At 41.9% G+C, this 15,435-nt stretch overlaps 3 protein-coding genes across 3 annotated transcripts; all 3 read right to left on the bottom strand.

Annotated features, from left to right (window-relative positions):
* Positions 1-270: 270 nt before the first annotated feature.
* LOC122053426 (WRKY transcription factor WRKY28-like) lies at positions 271-1,556 on the bottom strand. The gene is made up of 3 exons (XM_042615476.1): positions 1,063-1,556; positions 871-987; positions 271-743 (listed from the first exon to the last, which is right to left on the bottom strand). Exons 1-3 carry the CDS (start codon positions 1,522-1,524, stop codon positions 471-473), a joined length of 852 nt encoding a protein of 283 aa, XP_042471410.1. The 5' UTR covers positions 1,525-1,556; the 3' UTR covers positions 271-470.
* Positions 1,557-3,318: 1,762 nt separating this feature from the next.
* Positions 3,319-5,153, bottom strand: LOC122050903 (heptahelical transmembrane protein ADIPOR2-like). Its single transcript, XM_042611771.1, has 5 exons — positions 5,134-5,153; positions 4,880-5,035; positions 4,652-4,732; positions 4,500-4,560; positions 3,319-4,314 (listed from the first exon to the last, which is right to left on the bottom strand). Exons 1-5 carry the CDS (start codon positions 5,151-5,153, stop codon positions 3,610-3,612), a joined length of 1,023 nt encoding a protein of 340 aa, XP_042467705.1. The 3' UTR covers positions 3,319-3,609.
* Positions 5,154-11,628: 6,475 nt separating this feature from the next.
* On the bottom strand, positions 11,629-13,586 carry LOC122053425 (zinc finger protein CONSTANS-LIKE 5-like). Its single transcript, XM_042615475.1, has 2 exons — positions 12,269-13,586; positions 11,629-12,162 (listed from the first exon to the last, which is right to left on the bottom strand). The coding sequence occupies exons 1-2, from the start codon at positions 13,001-13,003 to the stop codon at positions 11,830-11,832; spliced, it is 1,068 nt and encodes a 355-aa protein (XP_042471409.1). The 5' UTR covers positions 13,004-13,586; the 3' UTR covers positions 11,629-11,829.
* Between the last annotated feature and the right edge of the window lie 1,849 nt (positions 13,587-15,435).

Below are 15,435 nucleotides of genomic sequence, written 5' to 3'. Positions count from 1 at the left end.
TGAAATTATCTCCATTAATACAATAAATCTCATCTCAAAAGTCAAAATCAGATATTGATGATGACGTCTCCATGATGCTGGTGGTGGTGAAGCTCTACCAACAGAGTATACAGAAAAGTAGTAGAAGAAAAGGAAGAAGAAGTTCGTTGAATCTTCTTTCTTCATTCTTTTAATTCGGTTTTGCAAGTGAAAAAAAAGGTCAAACTTGCTGGCGGATTTCTCCCTACGGTTGCTGTTATCAAACAAGAATCAAGACAGAAGTCAAATCCATGACAAAACCATTAACTTATTCTTCCTATTAATCTTTTTTCCCAGCAAAAGTCTACAACATGATATATTTACAATCCCTGCTAAATCACTCGCGAATCATGAATCATGATCACCTTCAAACCTTGCCTGAATGAAAGAGAATGATCACCACATAAACTAAAAATTCTAAGCAAATTAACAGGAACCAGGTACAAAAAGGATCAATGAAGCATCCTCCCGGAGAGCGCCACCGCGAGCGCGCTCTTAAATGCCGGATCATTAGTTAATGACGCCGCCATCTGCTCCGCCAAACTCCGGCTCAGCTCCGGCGACGGCTTCAACCCCTCCTCTGCCTTCTTCGACTTCATCAGACTCACTTCTATAGCCGGAATTTTGGTACCTGTCGCCGGAGGTTGGTGGGGCTGGTGGCCATGGTTGTGCTCGCCTTCGTAGGTAGCGACCAGCATCGATGTGTCCTCGGCGCTTCTCTGCACCTGCAAATTTTCATAAAAACCATCAATTTCGATCGATTCACTTTAATTGACCCGCAAACAACAGCAAAACTTTATGTTTTTTTTTGTTCTTCTTCATCGATTATTTTCTAGAAATGAAACCACGCACCTTCTTTTTAACAGGACAAGAAGGCGCAAAAGAGCATCTGAAGTAAGCTCTGGGACATGGATTGTCTCTGGTCACCTTCTGCCCATATTTCCGCCATTGATACCCATCTCTCACCACCTAAATCATCAAATTTTAATTAAGAAACTTGCTACTGAAACAATTAGAACCATTAGAACAGAGATGATCACTCACCAGGCTGGTATCGGACGGATCGGTGTGCACATAAAGCTTGGAAATTTTCGGCTTCATCGTCTCCTCCCTCACTCTCTTGCACGAATTCAACTCATCGGCGCTCGATGTGCTCTCCAAAATTGGAGCTTTATCCCCACTGAGGTCTCTCTTCCTCTTGGAATTTGTCGCAGGAGAAACAGAGCCTCCGTCGGAGGAATTAACGCCGTCGACGTCGTTGGAAGGCGTCCCCAGTCGACTTACATGGCTCTGTAGCGCCTTGTACTTGTCGACCATATTGGCCACCATTTCCTTGAGCTTCTTGTTCTCCTCGCTCGCTCGGTCGAGCTCATCCTTAAGTACTTTAATCTGCACCCGTATTTGATCTTCGGGGAAAGACGGAGGATCCCCGGGGAAGAAACAGAGGGAGGAGCCGATGGAGAGGTTGAGATCGATGAAAGGACGATTCAGCCGCGCGACCTCCATGATTGAATGGATCTAGAGAGCTTAGAGGATGAGGAAATGTCATATGCTTACTGTTTTAAAGAGGAGAGGAGAGCATCGAGGAAGCATCGCGAGGTTGGCTTCTTCTTGGGGAAAGAGGCGAAGTCAAGGTGCGGGAGGCGGAGTCAAAAGGCATGAGCCGACAAATGTTGACGAAGTGAAAGAAGACTTATTGACTCGTATAATTCGCCAACTGATTGATTTCCCGCATGTTCGAATTAAGTAAGATCCTTGCATTGACATGACCGTCTGTCGGCATTGACCGACAAGGTGCAAAATAAGAGTGGCGTTGACTATGTCTCCGTATGGATTTCGTCAGAATTAGATTGACTTCTTCTAGAAAAAAAAATCTGGAGAAAATCTTGAAATTTTATTATATTTTTTCCAACTTGGCAACTTTCTCTCTAAATGGGACATTCATAGTAAAATATTTAAATTATTATTTAAGTATTTATAATTTAATTTTTAATTATAACGTATTTATAGAAATATTTTCATCACATGAAATTGTAATAAAAAAATATTAAACTTCTAGATGACCAGATCAATCATTAAAAAATAGTCAATAAAATTAATTAAAATTATTAATTTTTTTATAATAAGAAATCTCATTCATTTAGTTTGTAAAATATATTTTAATCACAATACCAGGAATGATTTGTACAATTCACCATACTTCTCTATATTGCACGACTCATATTTTATGATAAACTACAATAATTTTATGAGAATTAATATTTTAAATGTATTTAGTAATCGAATATGTGAGTAATAATTCTGAGAAATTATTTATGTTTCTGAAATTGATGACACAAGTTAAATACACAGTGCAATAATTTTTAATTAGGAGCTTGAAGTATCTAGTCGGCATCTCTATTCGGACTTTTTTTTTTTTTTGGTTCATCCACATCCAATTTTCATTGGGCGGTTTATCTAAACTTTCCTGTAGAATAAAAAAAATATCTTTATTTTTAAAAATATTCCACATGCATGACTGAATGATAGCGTAGACAAGTCAAACAAGAAATATGTGTGGAAGACACGCTGATTTAAGGGAGTGCTTGGTTGGAGGGAATGGAAATGAGGAATGGGAAAGGGATTGAAAGTTAGTGTTTGGAATGTTAATATTTGGAATAGGAATGATGGGGCCCACGGATTCAAACCTCCAAATATGGAATTTGGCCATTACCAAGTAAAATGGGGGGAATGGGAATGGTGGGGTCCACGGATTCAAAACTCCTCATTCCCATTCTTACTTCCATAAATCTCATTCCTAATCCCATTCCCTTCCACAAATCAAGCACCCCCTAAATGATCGTTCCAAGTCAAGATTGACAACCCAGATCCTTCCAAGAGGCAAGATATGTCACCTCGAGGTTTGACTTTTGAAAAGATATCAAATTCAAAAAATAGGAATGGAAAATAAATGACCATCGAAAATTTGACGATATTCTATCAAAATTTTAATTTTGAATCAATATGTTTATTCTACTATGTACGATTATGTATTTATATTTATTTCCTTCTACATTTATGGGATTGGCATGGACGACGGATCTATTTTTTAAATTTTAAATCAAAAAAAAAAGAGGAGATTATTGGACCAATCCTCATCATGATTCTCTTCCGTTAATTCCCTTCACATGTTGAATGAGTTCACTATCCCGAATAAATTGTGGGAAATTAAAAGTCAAATTTTGCACTCGACAAGTTATTTGACTGCGGTCATACTTGACATTGTATTTGCTATCTGAGATTGCAGTGAAAATCTAGGCGTGTTGCAGTTTAAATGCATTGGAAAAGTTTTTGAGAAAGTTTCAGCATGCGGATCATTATCTTAAAACGATCATTCATCAAACTGGAATGGAATATTCCATATGAATATACCTGCCAAAATGACTGGGCTTCGGTTTCTAGCTACATTTCCACCCGTAATTGTCAGAGACATGGAACAGAGCATCTCCCTGCAGGAGAAGTGTACGTACGAGCTCAGGTCACAGCTCGATCTCTCTCCCTCGTGCCATGATCATTAATCTCGATCGACGACGTCGAATTCGTTTGGAAGAATCACGTCGCGAGGACAGATGTTGGAGTGGCATGTAAATCGCTGCAGGAGGCCATCATTGGCCGGTTTCGCCAATCGAGCAACACCTTGGTGGCGAGGCAGTGCGTGAGGGCGCCGACGAGCACCAGAACGTGAAATATCTGGTGGCTGTGTCCCACAAGGTCGAACTCCCCCGGGCGCCACCGCTCCGGGATTCTTCTCACGTACACCGTCGCCCCGGAGGCGTAGGCCACGGCCATGGCGACCTCCAGGGCAAGCGCGATGTGAACTTCGCGGTGGTCCCAGTTCAAGCAGAGGGCGTGCACAGCAGGCACGACGCCAGAGAAGCCCATGGTGAGGAAGAGGACGGCACGGAGAGGGCGGAAGCGAGGGGAGGAGAGGGCTGGGGCGAGGAGAGTGACCACAGCGAGGAGACCGAGAACGGCGATGGCACCGATGTAGGCGCGGCGGGCGACGGGATGGCAGAGGAAGGCGTAGTAGACAGGGGGCACGAAGGAGGAGACGATCATGAGGGAAATGCCGGCGTAGTCGAGGCGCCAGAAGAAGAGGTTCAGACGGGGGGAGTGGCAGGCGAGGAGGTGAGAGACAGCGCTGATGGAGAGGCAGCCCATCGAACCGAGCAGGAAGACAAGTGTCGGCCAACGCGGGACGGCGGCAGCGACGTCGTCGAAGTTGGAGAGTAAGGTCGACAGCCACGAGGAGTTATCCTGCAAAAAAGGGGAACGAATTTATAAGACACGTACGGCTCCACCAATCCATAAACTCCGGTCGTTCTCTACTGTTCTGATTAAATTGCAAGCAATAAAATTAAGACACGATCGAGTCAACAGCGCAGATATTGCTAGGAGGGCAATGAAGGAGCGACTACTTAACATTAATCTGAATTGCTTACTGTCAAAATATTTCCTGATATGTTTTTCCACAATGAAGAATCTGATGATCCAACGATGAACCTGCTGACAAAAAAGCTTCCATTTTATTTTTTTTACTAAAGGATTTTGCTGTATATTCGTTAAACAAATGGAGGAATGTGAAAATGCCCACTCGGCGAGCGGCGGGAACTCGATCGGCTCCATTGCCCACGCCACCGTCAGCGCCAGGAAAAGGAGGAAGCCACCCAAATGCCTGTCAGAGAATCAAGCGTCGATAAAAAATCACAGTCGTCGCATCTGATCTATTCCCCTTGGGCAAAGGTATCAATCTAAATTCTAAACATCGCCGGCCGGATAGAGGGGGATCTAAACGGTTCAAGTTTGGATCAAGAATGCTTACGTCCACACGTTGACGGTTTCGTTGTGCCAGGCGAAGGCGCTGAGGAGGGCGTCGCGGATGGGCCATTCGGCGCGGTAGTGGCCGCGAATGAACTCGTTGTCCTTGAGAAACTCCGGCAGCTCCTCGTACCTCACCAGCCGCCGGTCTCTTCCGCCGCTGCAGGTCCCATGCCGCCGTCCAACTCTTTGGAAACCTTGCGGCCGCTCGCCTTCCGACGCCGCGCCTTGACTTCCATTGCCCACCGCGCTCAGTGCCGAGCTTTGTTCGACGCCATCCACCGCGATCCCATCCGATCGCTTCGCTGAGCTCCTCCTCCCTTACGCCTCTCTCTCCCGTTGCCTCGCTTAAAATGCGTGAAGGAGAAATTGCGGACGCGTGAAACGAGCATACTACTATTAGAGAAGGCGAAGGTACAAGTCGTATCCTCACACGTGGCGTGTGTTCCCCGGAAAGTAGACCCTCCGTAGAAATTTTACTTTGAATAACAATAATAATAATAATAATAATAATAATAATTATTATTATTATTTGGCGTCGTCAAATTAATTTAGGCCCATCTTAATTTTTGCTTTTCTATAACGGCCCATCACTAAGCCACTCTAAAACTGGTCTATTCCTAGGGTCGAAATCTTACGCATTTCTCTAAAGAGGAACGAGATCATTCGTGTTGCAGCGTGCGATGGCGAGCACTGGTGCGGCGGTGCCGTTCTGGAGAGCGGCGGGGATGACGTACATCAGCTACTCCAACATCTGCGCCTCCCTCGTGAGGTCCTGCCTCAAGGAGCCTCACCGATCGACGGCGGCTGCTCGGGAGAAAGTCCACTTTGCTATCTCCAAATGGGCCAACGGAAAGCCGGAAAGTCCTAGTGAGTTTCCTCCTTCTCTTCTGTTCCCTTTGTAGAATTTTCATGTTCTCCGATTCATGGTTCGGATAGGATCTGCTTAAATCCAATTCGCTAATTCCCATAGTTTAGATCTGTTTTAATCAAGGTTTTTGATCTTTTCATTGTGTTTGACTCTATGTAATGCCACTCCAAAGATTAATACGATTAGGTCGGAAATCATGTATTTCGTTTCCTTTTGCCGAAACTGATCATATAACGTGATCTGTATTAGGATCTTAGTGTGAATCGGCCTTTATCGTGAGCTCTATTCATGCATTTGAAATGGTTATCGTGTCTTTCATTTCGTCATCATGTAACAATTGTCGATTTTGCATTGTGCTAGTTTTTTGGTCTGATTTTTTGAGTTTATTTTGCCTCCCTGCTCATCTCATCTTCATTGGAGAAGTTTCCAACAATCTACGTCTTTTTTATTTTTGCAACTCTGGTCATGTGCCTTTGCCTTCAAGAGCCACACCAATAACTTCATGGTGGTATCCGTTTGAATCAAATTAGCTTTGGGAAATTAAATTCATCATGTTTGTGGCATAGCTCACTTGCCCAAACGTTTTGGTACGAACATGTTTATGGCTTAAACTCGTTGAGTCGTGTTTAAGATTCACTGTCTTGGTCACACTTGCATCAAATATTGAAATCACTATCTAATGATACTTTTATTTTCAATATAACTCTCTTTGACGTCAATTGTTTATGCATTGTGTGAAGCCTCTTTTTTTCTTGAGATAGTCCTTTTTGTTACGACCAGTGTGCCACAGCTAAAGTTTAGACATACTCTATTCGGCTAAATTACAATCTTATTTTGTGCTACTGATCTCCTTCCTTTAGTAACTGTTGATCCCTCTTGTTCTTGCTCTGAATAATTAGTGCATTTCCAAAAAATAGATTTGACAATTCTGATCGTCTTTCTCCAGCATATCCAACGGTTTTTTAGTTGTTATGTAGATTCACTTTTCTTCTCATGCCAATGAGTATTTTTACTAAAATATCAAATAGATTAGGCAGAGCCCGTGAGTATTTTTTTTTACCAGAATCAGCATCTGAATTTTCTTGTAGCTTTATCCAACTCATCCATAAACATAAGGTCATTAAGGATGCCCATCAGGTGTTCATGATTTTCCATATGCAGCTTGCACAGACAACTCTAGAATGAATTCGATTAATGGCACTATTCACTATTTAATAATTCCTCCGTCTCTCTGTAACACTATGAATTGCATTCTCACAAGTCCATATATACTGACCCCACTTTGAAATTAGAATCTTGGTTTGGATTGTTATTTTCTCCATCTCTTTCTGTTGCTAAGTGAGAGCCTTTTTGATTGTTGTATCAGTAGGTCCATCTTCAAATTTTCATTTTAAAGAGAGATTGGATTTTCATAAAACTTTTGTGAGGGTTGAAATCGACCTATTTTTTCTGAAGTCTTCCTCATACTTACTGACAGTCAGTCTAATTTCTCATTAAATTTAATTATTAGTGTTCTTATAGGCTCTTGTTGGAGTCTTATAATGAAACCTGAAACCTCGTCTCGTAGACTTTCAAAGCCACAAGGTGACACATTCTGAAATACACAATATAATAAAAGATCATAAGAGCAATATGATGTGTTGAAACTTCCAAAGGTGAATCTGTGAATAATAGACAATTACTATATGATATGACTGATCAATTTTCTTTAAATCTCAGGATTACCCTTGGTGATAAATGTTGTGGGATTATTTGTGTACTTGCATACCATTTTTATCAAGTTTTTGTTCATCAATGGATATGAACTTTAATCAAACTACATTGTATCCATATTGGAGATCTAACACCCTAAGCCGGATACCAAGATCCCTGATTCCTTGTTATGGTATATAAATTTTAGAAATTTATGGTGTTCATACCTAGTTCTTTACTTAAACATTAATATCCAAATCCAAGTAACAGAGATTGGAACTAGTGTATTTTTATAGTTTCTGAAGCACTAGAGATGATTTGTTCTTGTGATCTTTATTATTATTATTATTTTTATTTTCTTCCAAGACTAAGATAGACATCAAACTACTCTATTAAACAAATAATCCCATGATTTGGATGTGCACTTGAAAGTTGAATAGCATTTGATTGATTGTTCCAGCCACTACTGAAGTTCTCACTTCAGCATGGTGTTTTAACAATGTATATCTAGAGGTGATTCTTTAACTCCATTTGTTTTGGTTTGTTAGGCTAGTTAGAATTTCTAATAGTTGGATTGTTAATTGCTAGCATTGGTAGTTGAAGTGAATGAATTTCTGTAAATAATGTTCTACATGTAATGCAACGATGACAGTTGATATGATGACAATAGTTCAAGATAGCCAAATTGTTTCCTTTATAATGCCTGATAGGATCATCTGTGCAACTTCAGTGACACTTCAAAGTTATTTGATCACAAACTTTTTTATCCGTGATTGCTTATGGAATTTTTATAGTTTTTTTAGATAGTGATTCATAGATGATTAAAAGATTATATAATTACACAAGTGAAATTAATTTGTGTTTTTGAAATATGAGGAAAATAGAAGACAAAAAAAAAAATACTTTATACATTTTAGAATGATCTTAAAGATCTATGTTATGGTCACTGTCTTACTTTCTCGTATAATTCAACTCCAGATAGCAGCCTCACTCTTCTGATTGTATTAAGATAGGTGGAGAACATGAGTCTTGGTGAACATAAGTTGGAATTTCATGAAACTGAATATAGCTGCTTTAGATGTATTGGCTAAAGATCGTAAGACTGGTATGCAGAGCCAACTGGTATAGCATTTCTGGGTATTTACCTATCAATTGATCTTAGCAGTTGAAAATACTGGATGTCACATTAAAGAAATCAGTAGCACAAATAAAAGAAATAACTCTGTTCTTGGTTCGCTTGAATAACTAGAAACTTGAATAACTAGAAGAGGGAAAAGCAGGGAAAGAAAAGTAATACAGAAGATATATAACAACAACGAAACTTTTATCCACTAAGTGGTGATGGCTATATGGATTCTCAGTCATATAGAGTATATATGAAAGAAGTCCAGCCATTGTTGGACTAGCTCGATGTAAATGTGATACTCTTAATTGCCGTGGATATTTCTTACAAAGTCATTCTTATTGTTAGTTAATGCTATGATTCACTTGCAAAGACTTATTTATTCTTCCGTTTTCCTTTTTGGTTCATCTCTAGTTTGCTCAGTGTTCACAATTTGCTATTCTTGGTTTTCAAAACTAGATTGAATCATTTATGCTAAATGCTTCTTAATGCCTTCTGAGCACACGCTTTTATAATTATTTCTATGCTAATATGTTTGTTTGCTTATCAGCCATTAGATCAGATTCAGCAGAAGCATGAGAGCCGAAGCAACTATGGGTTTCACCAACAACTCAGTTTGAATATGTTTTTTTTTCAAACAATGGTCAAACCGTAACATGTTTATGGTTGGTCTTTTCTGCACGCAGAGAATAATGTTAAATGGAGAATTGCTACATTTAAGACCATTGTTGTTTCCTTCGTGATGTTTGAGCCGTTGCATAATCGAATAGACTAATAATCACTAGACTCCCTATTCCTTGTCTCTTGTTCAAAAGTTGCTGGCAGCAATTGAAAAATACTTATTTGGTTGCCTGATAAGAAGCACCGTTTTTTCTGCCAGTAATAAAATAAATATTTTTCGATGGGCACAAACGAGAGTTCGATGGGCGTAAATGCTTACCACGGTGTTGCGGATGGATACAGACGTGGACCGTTAGACGAGATCTTTACGGGCACAAATTGGATGAAGAGATAATATTCATGCACAAGAAACTACAATTAATTTTATGATGCTACCAATCCATTTCCATAGTAATTGAGATGCGGTAACACTCGAAAGTCTAAAGAATGGTAGCATGTTACTTACCACATTACTCCATATGATGAAATAAAGCACAATCATTATTTGCTGGGAAAACAACTCATTTCACACTAGCACTTGTTACATTTTTATACATGTCACTTGATCATCGGATACTGTTCTCAAAATGGCAAAGTTTTATCATTTGGATAAGCACATAAGAACACAAAGAGAGGCTACATAGTGGAATGAATTGCAGAAAAAATTAAAAGCCTAGCTAATCCACAGCTTAATGAACCTTTTGATCAACTCCCGCGGCCCCATGCACTTTGTTCAACCTCAAGATAAAATCAATTTGCAGACCTTTGCTTCCGTCCCAAATCTCCTCCTACCCAACGTAACCTTATACGGCGATTAAAAGTGACAGCGCCACGGCTTCTTTTACTCTCCGGTCAGCCTTCTTCTCTCCATGCCTATATTCTGTAATCCAACATTGTTATGCAGCTATGCTTCTTAGGCAAGGCTATATGGATCTCATACGGTGGTCTCCACATACCGATGCTGCTCTGCCCTGCAAATTCCAAGCAACAAAGAGCAGCATCTTGTCTCCACATACCGATGCTGCTCTGCCCTGCAAATTCCAAGCAACAAAGAGCAGCATCTTGTCTCCACATACCGATGCTGCTCTGCCCTGCAAATTCCAAGCAACAAAGAGCAGCATCTTGTCCCTCGTTGAGTCGCAGGAAAACGACCCCAAAAGTTTGCATGCTGTTCCTATGTAGTCGGTGAAAACGGACGAGATTCGCGTACTGAAGACTGGAAGACTTGATTCGCGTAGGTGCTTTAGCTACGACGAGTTTCGCGTGCTACAAATAGCTTTAGTGCAGGTAGGTTGGGTGGATTTGGATTAGTGATAATTTTTTTGATGTGTTCAATTCATTTTATTAGCTCGTGATCGTGGAAACCAGAAAAGCTGGTGCGGAGGAGGGGTGGATTTGCTCAAGTGTTCAAGGGGACCCTTCGCAGTGGACAGAGTGTGGCAGGGAAAAGGCTGGCCAAAGGAAATGTAGACCAGCAGAAGGAGAGAGAATTTCTGATTGAGCTTGGCATACTTCATACTTGGACATGTCTGCCATCCGAACACAACCAATTTGATAGGCTGCCCATTGAGAACGGCTTCCACCTTGTTTTCTATTTGTCCTGCAATGTCAGTCTGGCTTCAGCTCTGCACGGTGAAGCTTCTGCCTCATCTTATATTTACTAGCACGTAGTCAGGAGTATGAAATTTACTCGGCTTCAAACTGCTTTAGGTAAAAGTGGCAAGTTTCTGGAGTGGCCAGTGACGTACAATATCGCCATTGGAGTAGCCAGAGGTCTGCATTACCTTCACAAATGCTGCAGGCATCGCATCGTCCATAGGGACATCAAGGTGTCTAGTGTTCTTCTCGGTCCAGACTTAGAACCCCAGGTGGAGCTTCAGCTAAACAGAAGATGTTAGTGAAAACTGTAGGCTTGATTTGCATCTCGTTGTCTGTCGTCGTCGTTGTTGTCTCAAGTATCTAGTAGAAGGCCAGTGGACACTTCAAAGCAGAGCTTGCTGGTGTGGGTAAGTGAAACAACAATAATCGCCAGGTAATCTGCCTGCCCTGAGTGCTTCAGCTATATGAATCACTCACCGCTCGTCAATTTCAATGTCAATCAAGCGAAGCCGCTAATGGAGACTGGAAAAATAGATGAACTGGACCAACTGGTTGAGTCACAGCTCAACGAGAATGAGGATGAGATCGATGGTTACGCTTCCGCAACAGACCGTTCTTTCGATGCCTAGCCTTTTCTTCTCTCTTATTTTTTATTTTATTGTTTTTTTTTTTTTGAGAAATGATTTCTTTGCTTGCAGTTGTGATATTTAATTTAGAACTTGACTTGTAAATTATGTGATAATGATTCACTTTTGTGTATTGTTTCACCACCAATCCAATAGAGAGACCAAGGAATCGAGAAGGGACATGAGAAAAACCAAAAAACCAAATGGTTAAAAAGCCCTCCAAAAAAATGGAACATCAAGATTCGAGCGCCCACGGCATCAGAAGGTTTACATCTTATTTTTAGGCATATATATAATATGAGGAGGAAAAGGGCGAACGAACAGAGGGTGGAATATGGTTGCGTCTTACAAGTTACGAGCGGCGATCGATCGATCGCTCGCTCTCAAAAGGATGGGACGACGCCGTAGGCGGAGTCCGCCATGAGCGCCGCGGCGGCGGCGGCTGCGGAGGAGTAGATGCAGTCGACCTCCGCCTCGATGTCCGTCCGCTTGACAAACCGGCCCTTGATCCTTGGCCGCGTCTCCGCGTACGCCTTCCGCGACGCGTACCGGATCGTTTTCTCGAATCGACGGTTCTTTCTCTTCTCCCGGTATCGCATCACCCTCGTCTCACGGTCCATTTGCTCCGCCGCCTTCCCGGTCACTCCAGGGTAGGGATTGTTGACGTCCACCATCACGCTGCCATTCGGCACCACGCCGACCTCCGAAGACGACATCTGCTCAGATTCGGGAAAAGAATTAATCAGGCGGGTAAGTAGATAACGTATAGTGAGAAAATTATGCATGATAGATCATAGATGTGAAGCGTTCTCGACTATTTACGCTATGGCTTATGGAGTGGCTGGTGTGGGAACTATAGGAGGCCTTGGACGTAGCGAAATCGAGTTCTATGCAGCCACCCAATGGGAGCTGGAACGACGGAAGAGGCGGGACTCCACCATCGTAACTGCCCGCCTTGGTGTGGATGGGAACCACGCTGTCCGACTGGGGGAATCGAGCGTTCATCGAAGTGGCGTACTCCAGATCCGGGTACGGATCTACATCCGAGAAGAAATAGTCTGTTGATTTGAGATCAGCCGCCCCGATCAAACTCTTGAAGCTGGTATGCCCTTGGGACGAGAGGAGCCAGGAGGCCGCCGCCGCCGCATCCACGTCGTTGTTTCCCTCGACCGGGAACGAGCCACCGCTTGCAGCGGCGGCGGCGGAGGAGGGTTTGAGTTGGACGTCAGAGAGGGGCTCGACGAAGGGTACGACCGGGGCTCGTTCGTGACGGCCAGCGAGGGGGTTGGCGGAATGAATGTCGGCGTCGCAGGCGTGGCAGAGAGCGGCGGCATCGGCCTTGCAGGTAACGACGGCCGGCGCCTGCTCGCAGACCTCGCACACCCAGACGCGCTCGTGGTGGGACGCCACTCCGTGCACGCGCGCGTCGCACCCGCGGCAGAGGTACGCTGTGTCCGCTCGGCAATAGACCCGTGCCGCGACCCCCTTGCACGAGTCGCACCGCCGCGGGTCCAGCGCCGCCCAGTACCCTCCCTTTCCTTCCGCCTTGCTTTCCATTTCTCTATTTCTTCTTCTTCCAAATCTCAGTTATTTGTTTTCTTTGGGCGACAGCTTAATTTTGCTAATTTTACGAGGTTAAAGACGACGACGACGGTATTTGTGCGATGCCCCGTATCTTAACTCTCGGGGCAAATATGGCAGCTTAGCTAACTCTCTGATGGCACTGCTGCCGTCATTCCCACCTCGGCGTTCCGCTCCAATTTAGCCAACACGCTTGCCTTTCTCACAACTCATCTGGCTGACTGTAACCGTGTAACGGAACATTGGATCGTCAGGATGATACGTTGGAGCGGGATGGCCCAACTAGCGTTGCAGGCGATCCGAGAGCGAATTGGCTAGCGAAAAGGCTGTGGGACCCGCGCCTTTATTGGTCGAGGAAGGATGGTGGGACGGCGGGACCGCGCTTTTTGGGGCGACATGATCGTCCAACATCGTTTCTTCTCGCCTCTCGCTTTCACTGCGATTACTTATCAACTTGATTTTGCGACGCCTCGGTGGCTGGGACAGATACCGCCAAACTGCTGTGTACCCTCCGATCCACGATCCGGCAGTCGAGGTTCGTTCAGCGGCCCTGTTAGGGAGAAAACTCTCTTTCTCCATTCAACCAATGACAAACCGATCGGCAATTTTCTTAAAGTATTCGATCATTTTGCAACATTATTTCAAATCTTCTCTCGACACGTAGGCTGACTACTAATATTATATTTTAGGCAATGGAGTTAAAATGTCGTTAACTATCAGGTTTCCTAGCTTAATTAAATTCCCTTTAGATAGCAACCTAAAGGACTTTCTTTGTGCAGTGTGGTTCCTGAAACGTTCTACAAATCAATATGTTTTGAGTTGAAACTTCAACTTGCCGCTCCAGGCCCCTCTCGCACTGATAGGGGTTCGAATTGCTTGATGAAAGCAATATTAATTATATAGTTCATTGCCTTTCCCTCATATGCAAACCACCTTCTAAAGCAATATTATAAGTGTAAGTCCTAAGATTTAATATACATATATGCAAACTACTTTCTAAATTAACTTATTAGATTAAAAAATTCATACTAATTAACAAGTCGATATTTATTGGCGTGTTTCAATATTGTTGTGATAACTATTGTGAGGTCATTCGTTCCTATATATAACCGATGAATAAATGTGAACATATTTCAAAATTTGGCCTATATATCCTATTGATCAATTTATATGTTCACTTGCTCCTTTGCTATCGGAGTAATACAAGGGTATGCTTCTATCACATATCCACTAAAATGTGTACTTATAATCATTGTGGCAAAAGATGAATACGTTCGTCCCCAGCGTCCTCGTCAATCTGTCCCAAGACCAACACGAAGGAGGTAAATCATGTGTACTTTCAATCATGATACTTATAGCCAAGGCATTTGATCCTTAATGAATAACCATCAAGAATTTTTCAAAGTACCATATAGTACTCTTCTTTTACTTAGATAGCAAAAATCATTAGTATTCAATACTCCTTTTTTTTAGTATTTTCTTTGAATTGTATAAAGTCAATGCTTAAGAATTTCACTTAATTTGTCCATTAATTCTATCAAAAGAGAGCAATTTTCTTTTTGATAATGCATTGTATGTAATCGATCTAAAATAGTTGCCATGAACATTATACTTGTCATCAACATTATACTTTTTGCAATTCAAGTGCTTGTTCAATGCTTACTAATGAATTTTATATCAGTTTTTTTGTTATAATTTTTTAAATTCTAAGCTAAATGATCCTTGTCCTTATTGTCAATAACCATAGCTTCTCCACCTTATTATATTCAAATACATAAATTACTAAAATCAATTTTCCATTTAGATTTTTATCTACTCCATGTTAATCCAATAACACCATCAACATTTTTATTTTAAAAAAACATAAAACCTACTTAATTATTATCACTGATAAAAGAAATGTTAAGGCCGTGATTTTTTAAAATTTTTTATTTAATTTTCAAAACTAAAATTTAAAAAAAAAACATTTATCATTAACAGTTTTTCACACCCTTCAACTCTAGTAAATATACAATTGCCAAGAAAGGAATACTGATTGAGGTTGGAATTGTAAGTAGCATAAATTTAATTGTAAATAGTATAAAATGTGTTGAGAAACACTGTGCTCAGATAAAATATCCTCTCAAAATTTATGAGTATTATATTAATTATATTTAGAGCATGACGTAAGGTGAGTTTTTTTGTTTTTGAATGAAAAGGACACAGGGAGGTGACGAAGGACAGGTGAGCTGGTCCTGTACGAGGGACGGATGTTATCCGATTTTGTCGCTATGTGAAGCAACGGCAGTCGCTATGTGAAGCAACGGCGACACCTGGCTGCGATGTACGGCGCGCGCGATGTTACCCATGTTTGTCGCTATGTGGCGACACCTGTGGATGCGATGTACGGCGCGCGCGCGCGAGGCAGC

The sequence above is a fragment of the Zingiber officinale genome, chromosome 3A, assembly GCF_018446385.1.
Source record: "Zingiber officinale cultivar Zhangliang chromosome 3A, Zo_v1.1, whole genome shotgun sequence".
Taxonomy (NCBI): domain Eukaryota; kingdom Viridiplantae; phylum Streptophyta; class Magnoliopsida; order Zingiberales; family Zingiberaceae; genus Zingiber; species Zingiber officinale.
Note: the sequence above shows the minus strand (reverse complement) of the source record. Positions and strands in the feature narration are given on the sequence as shown.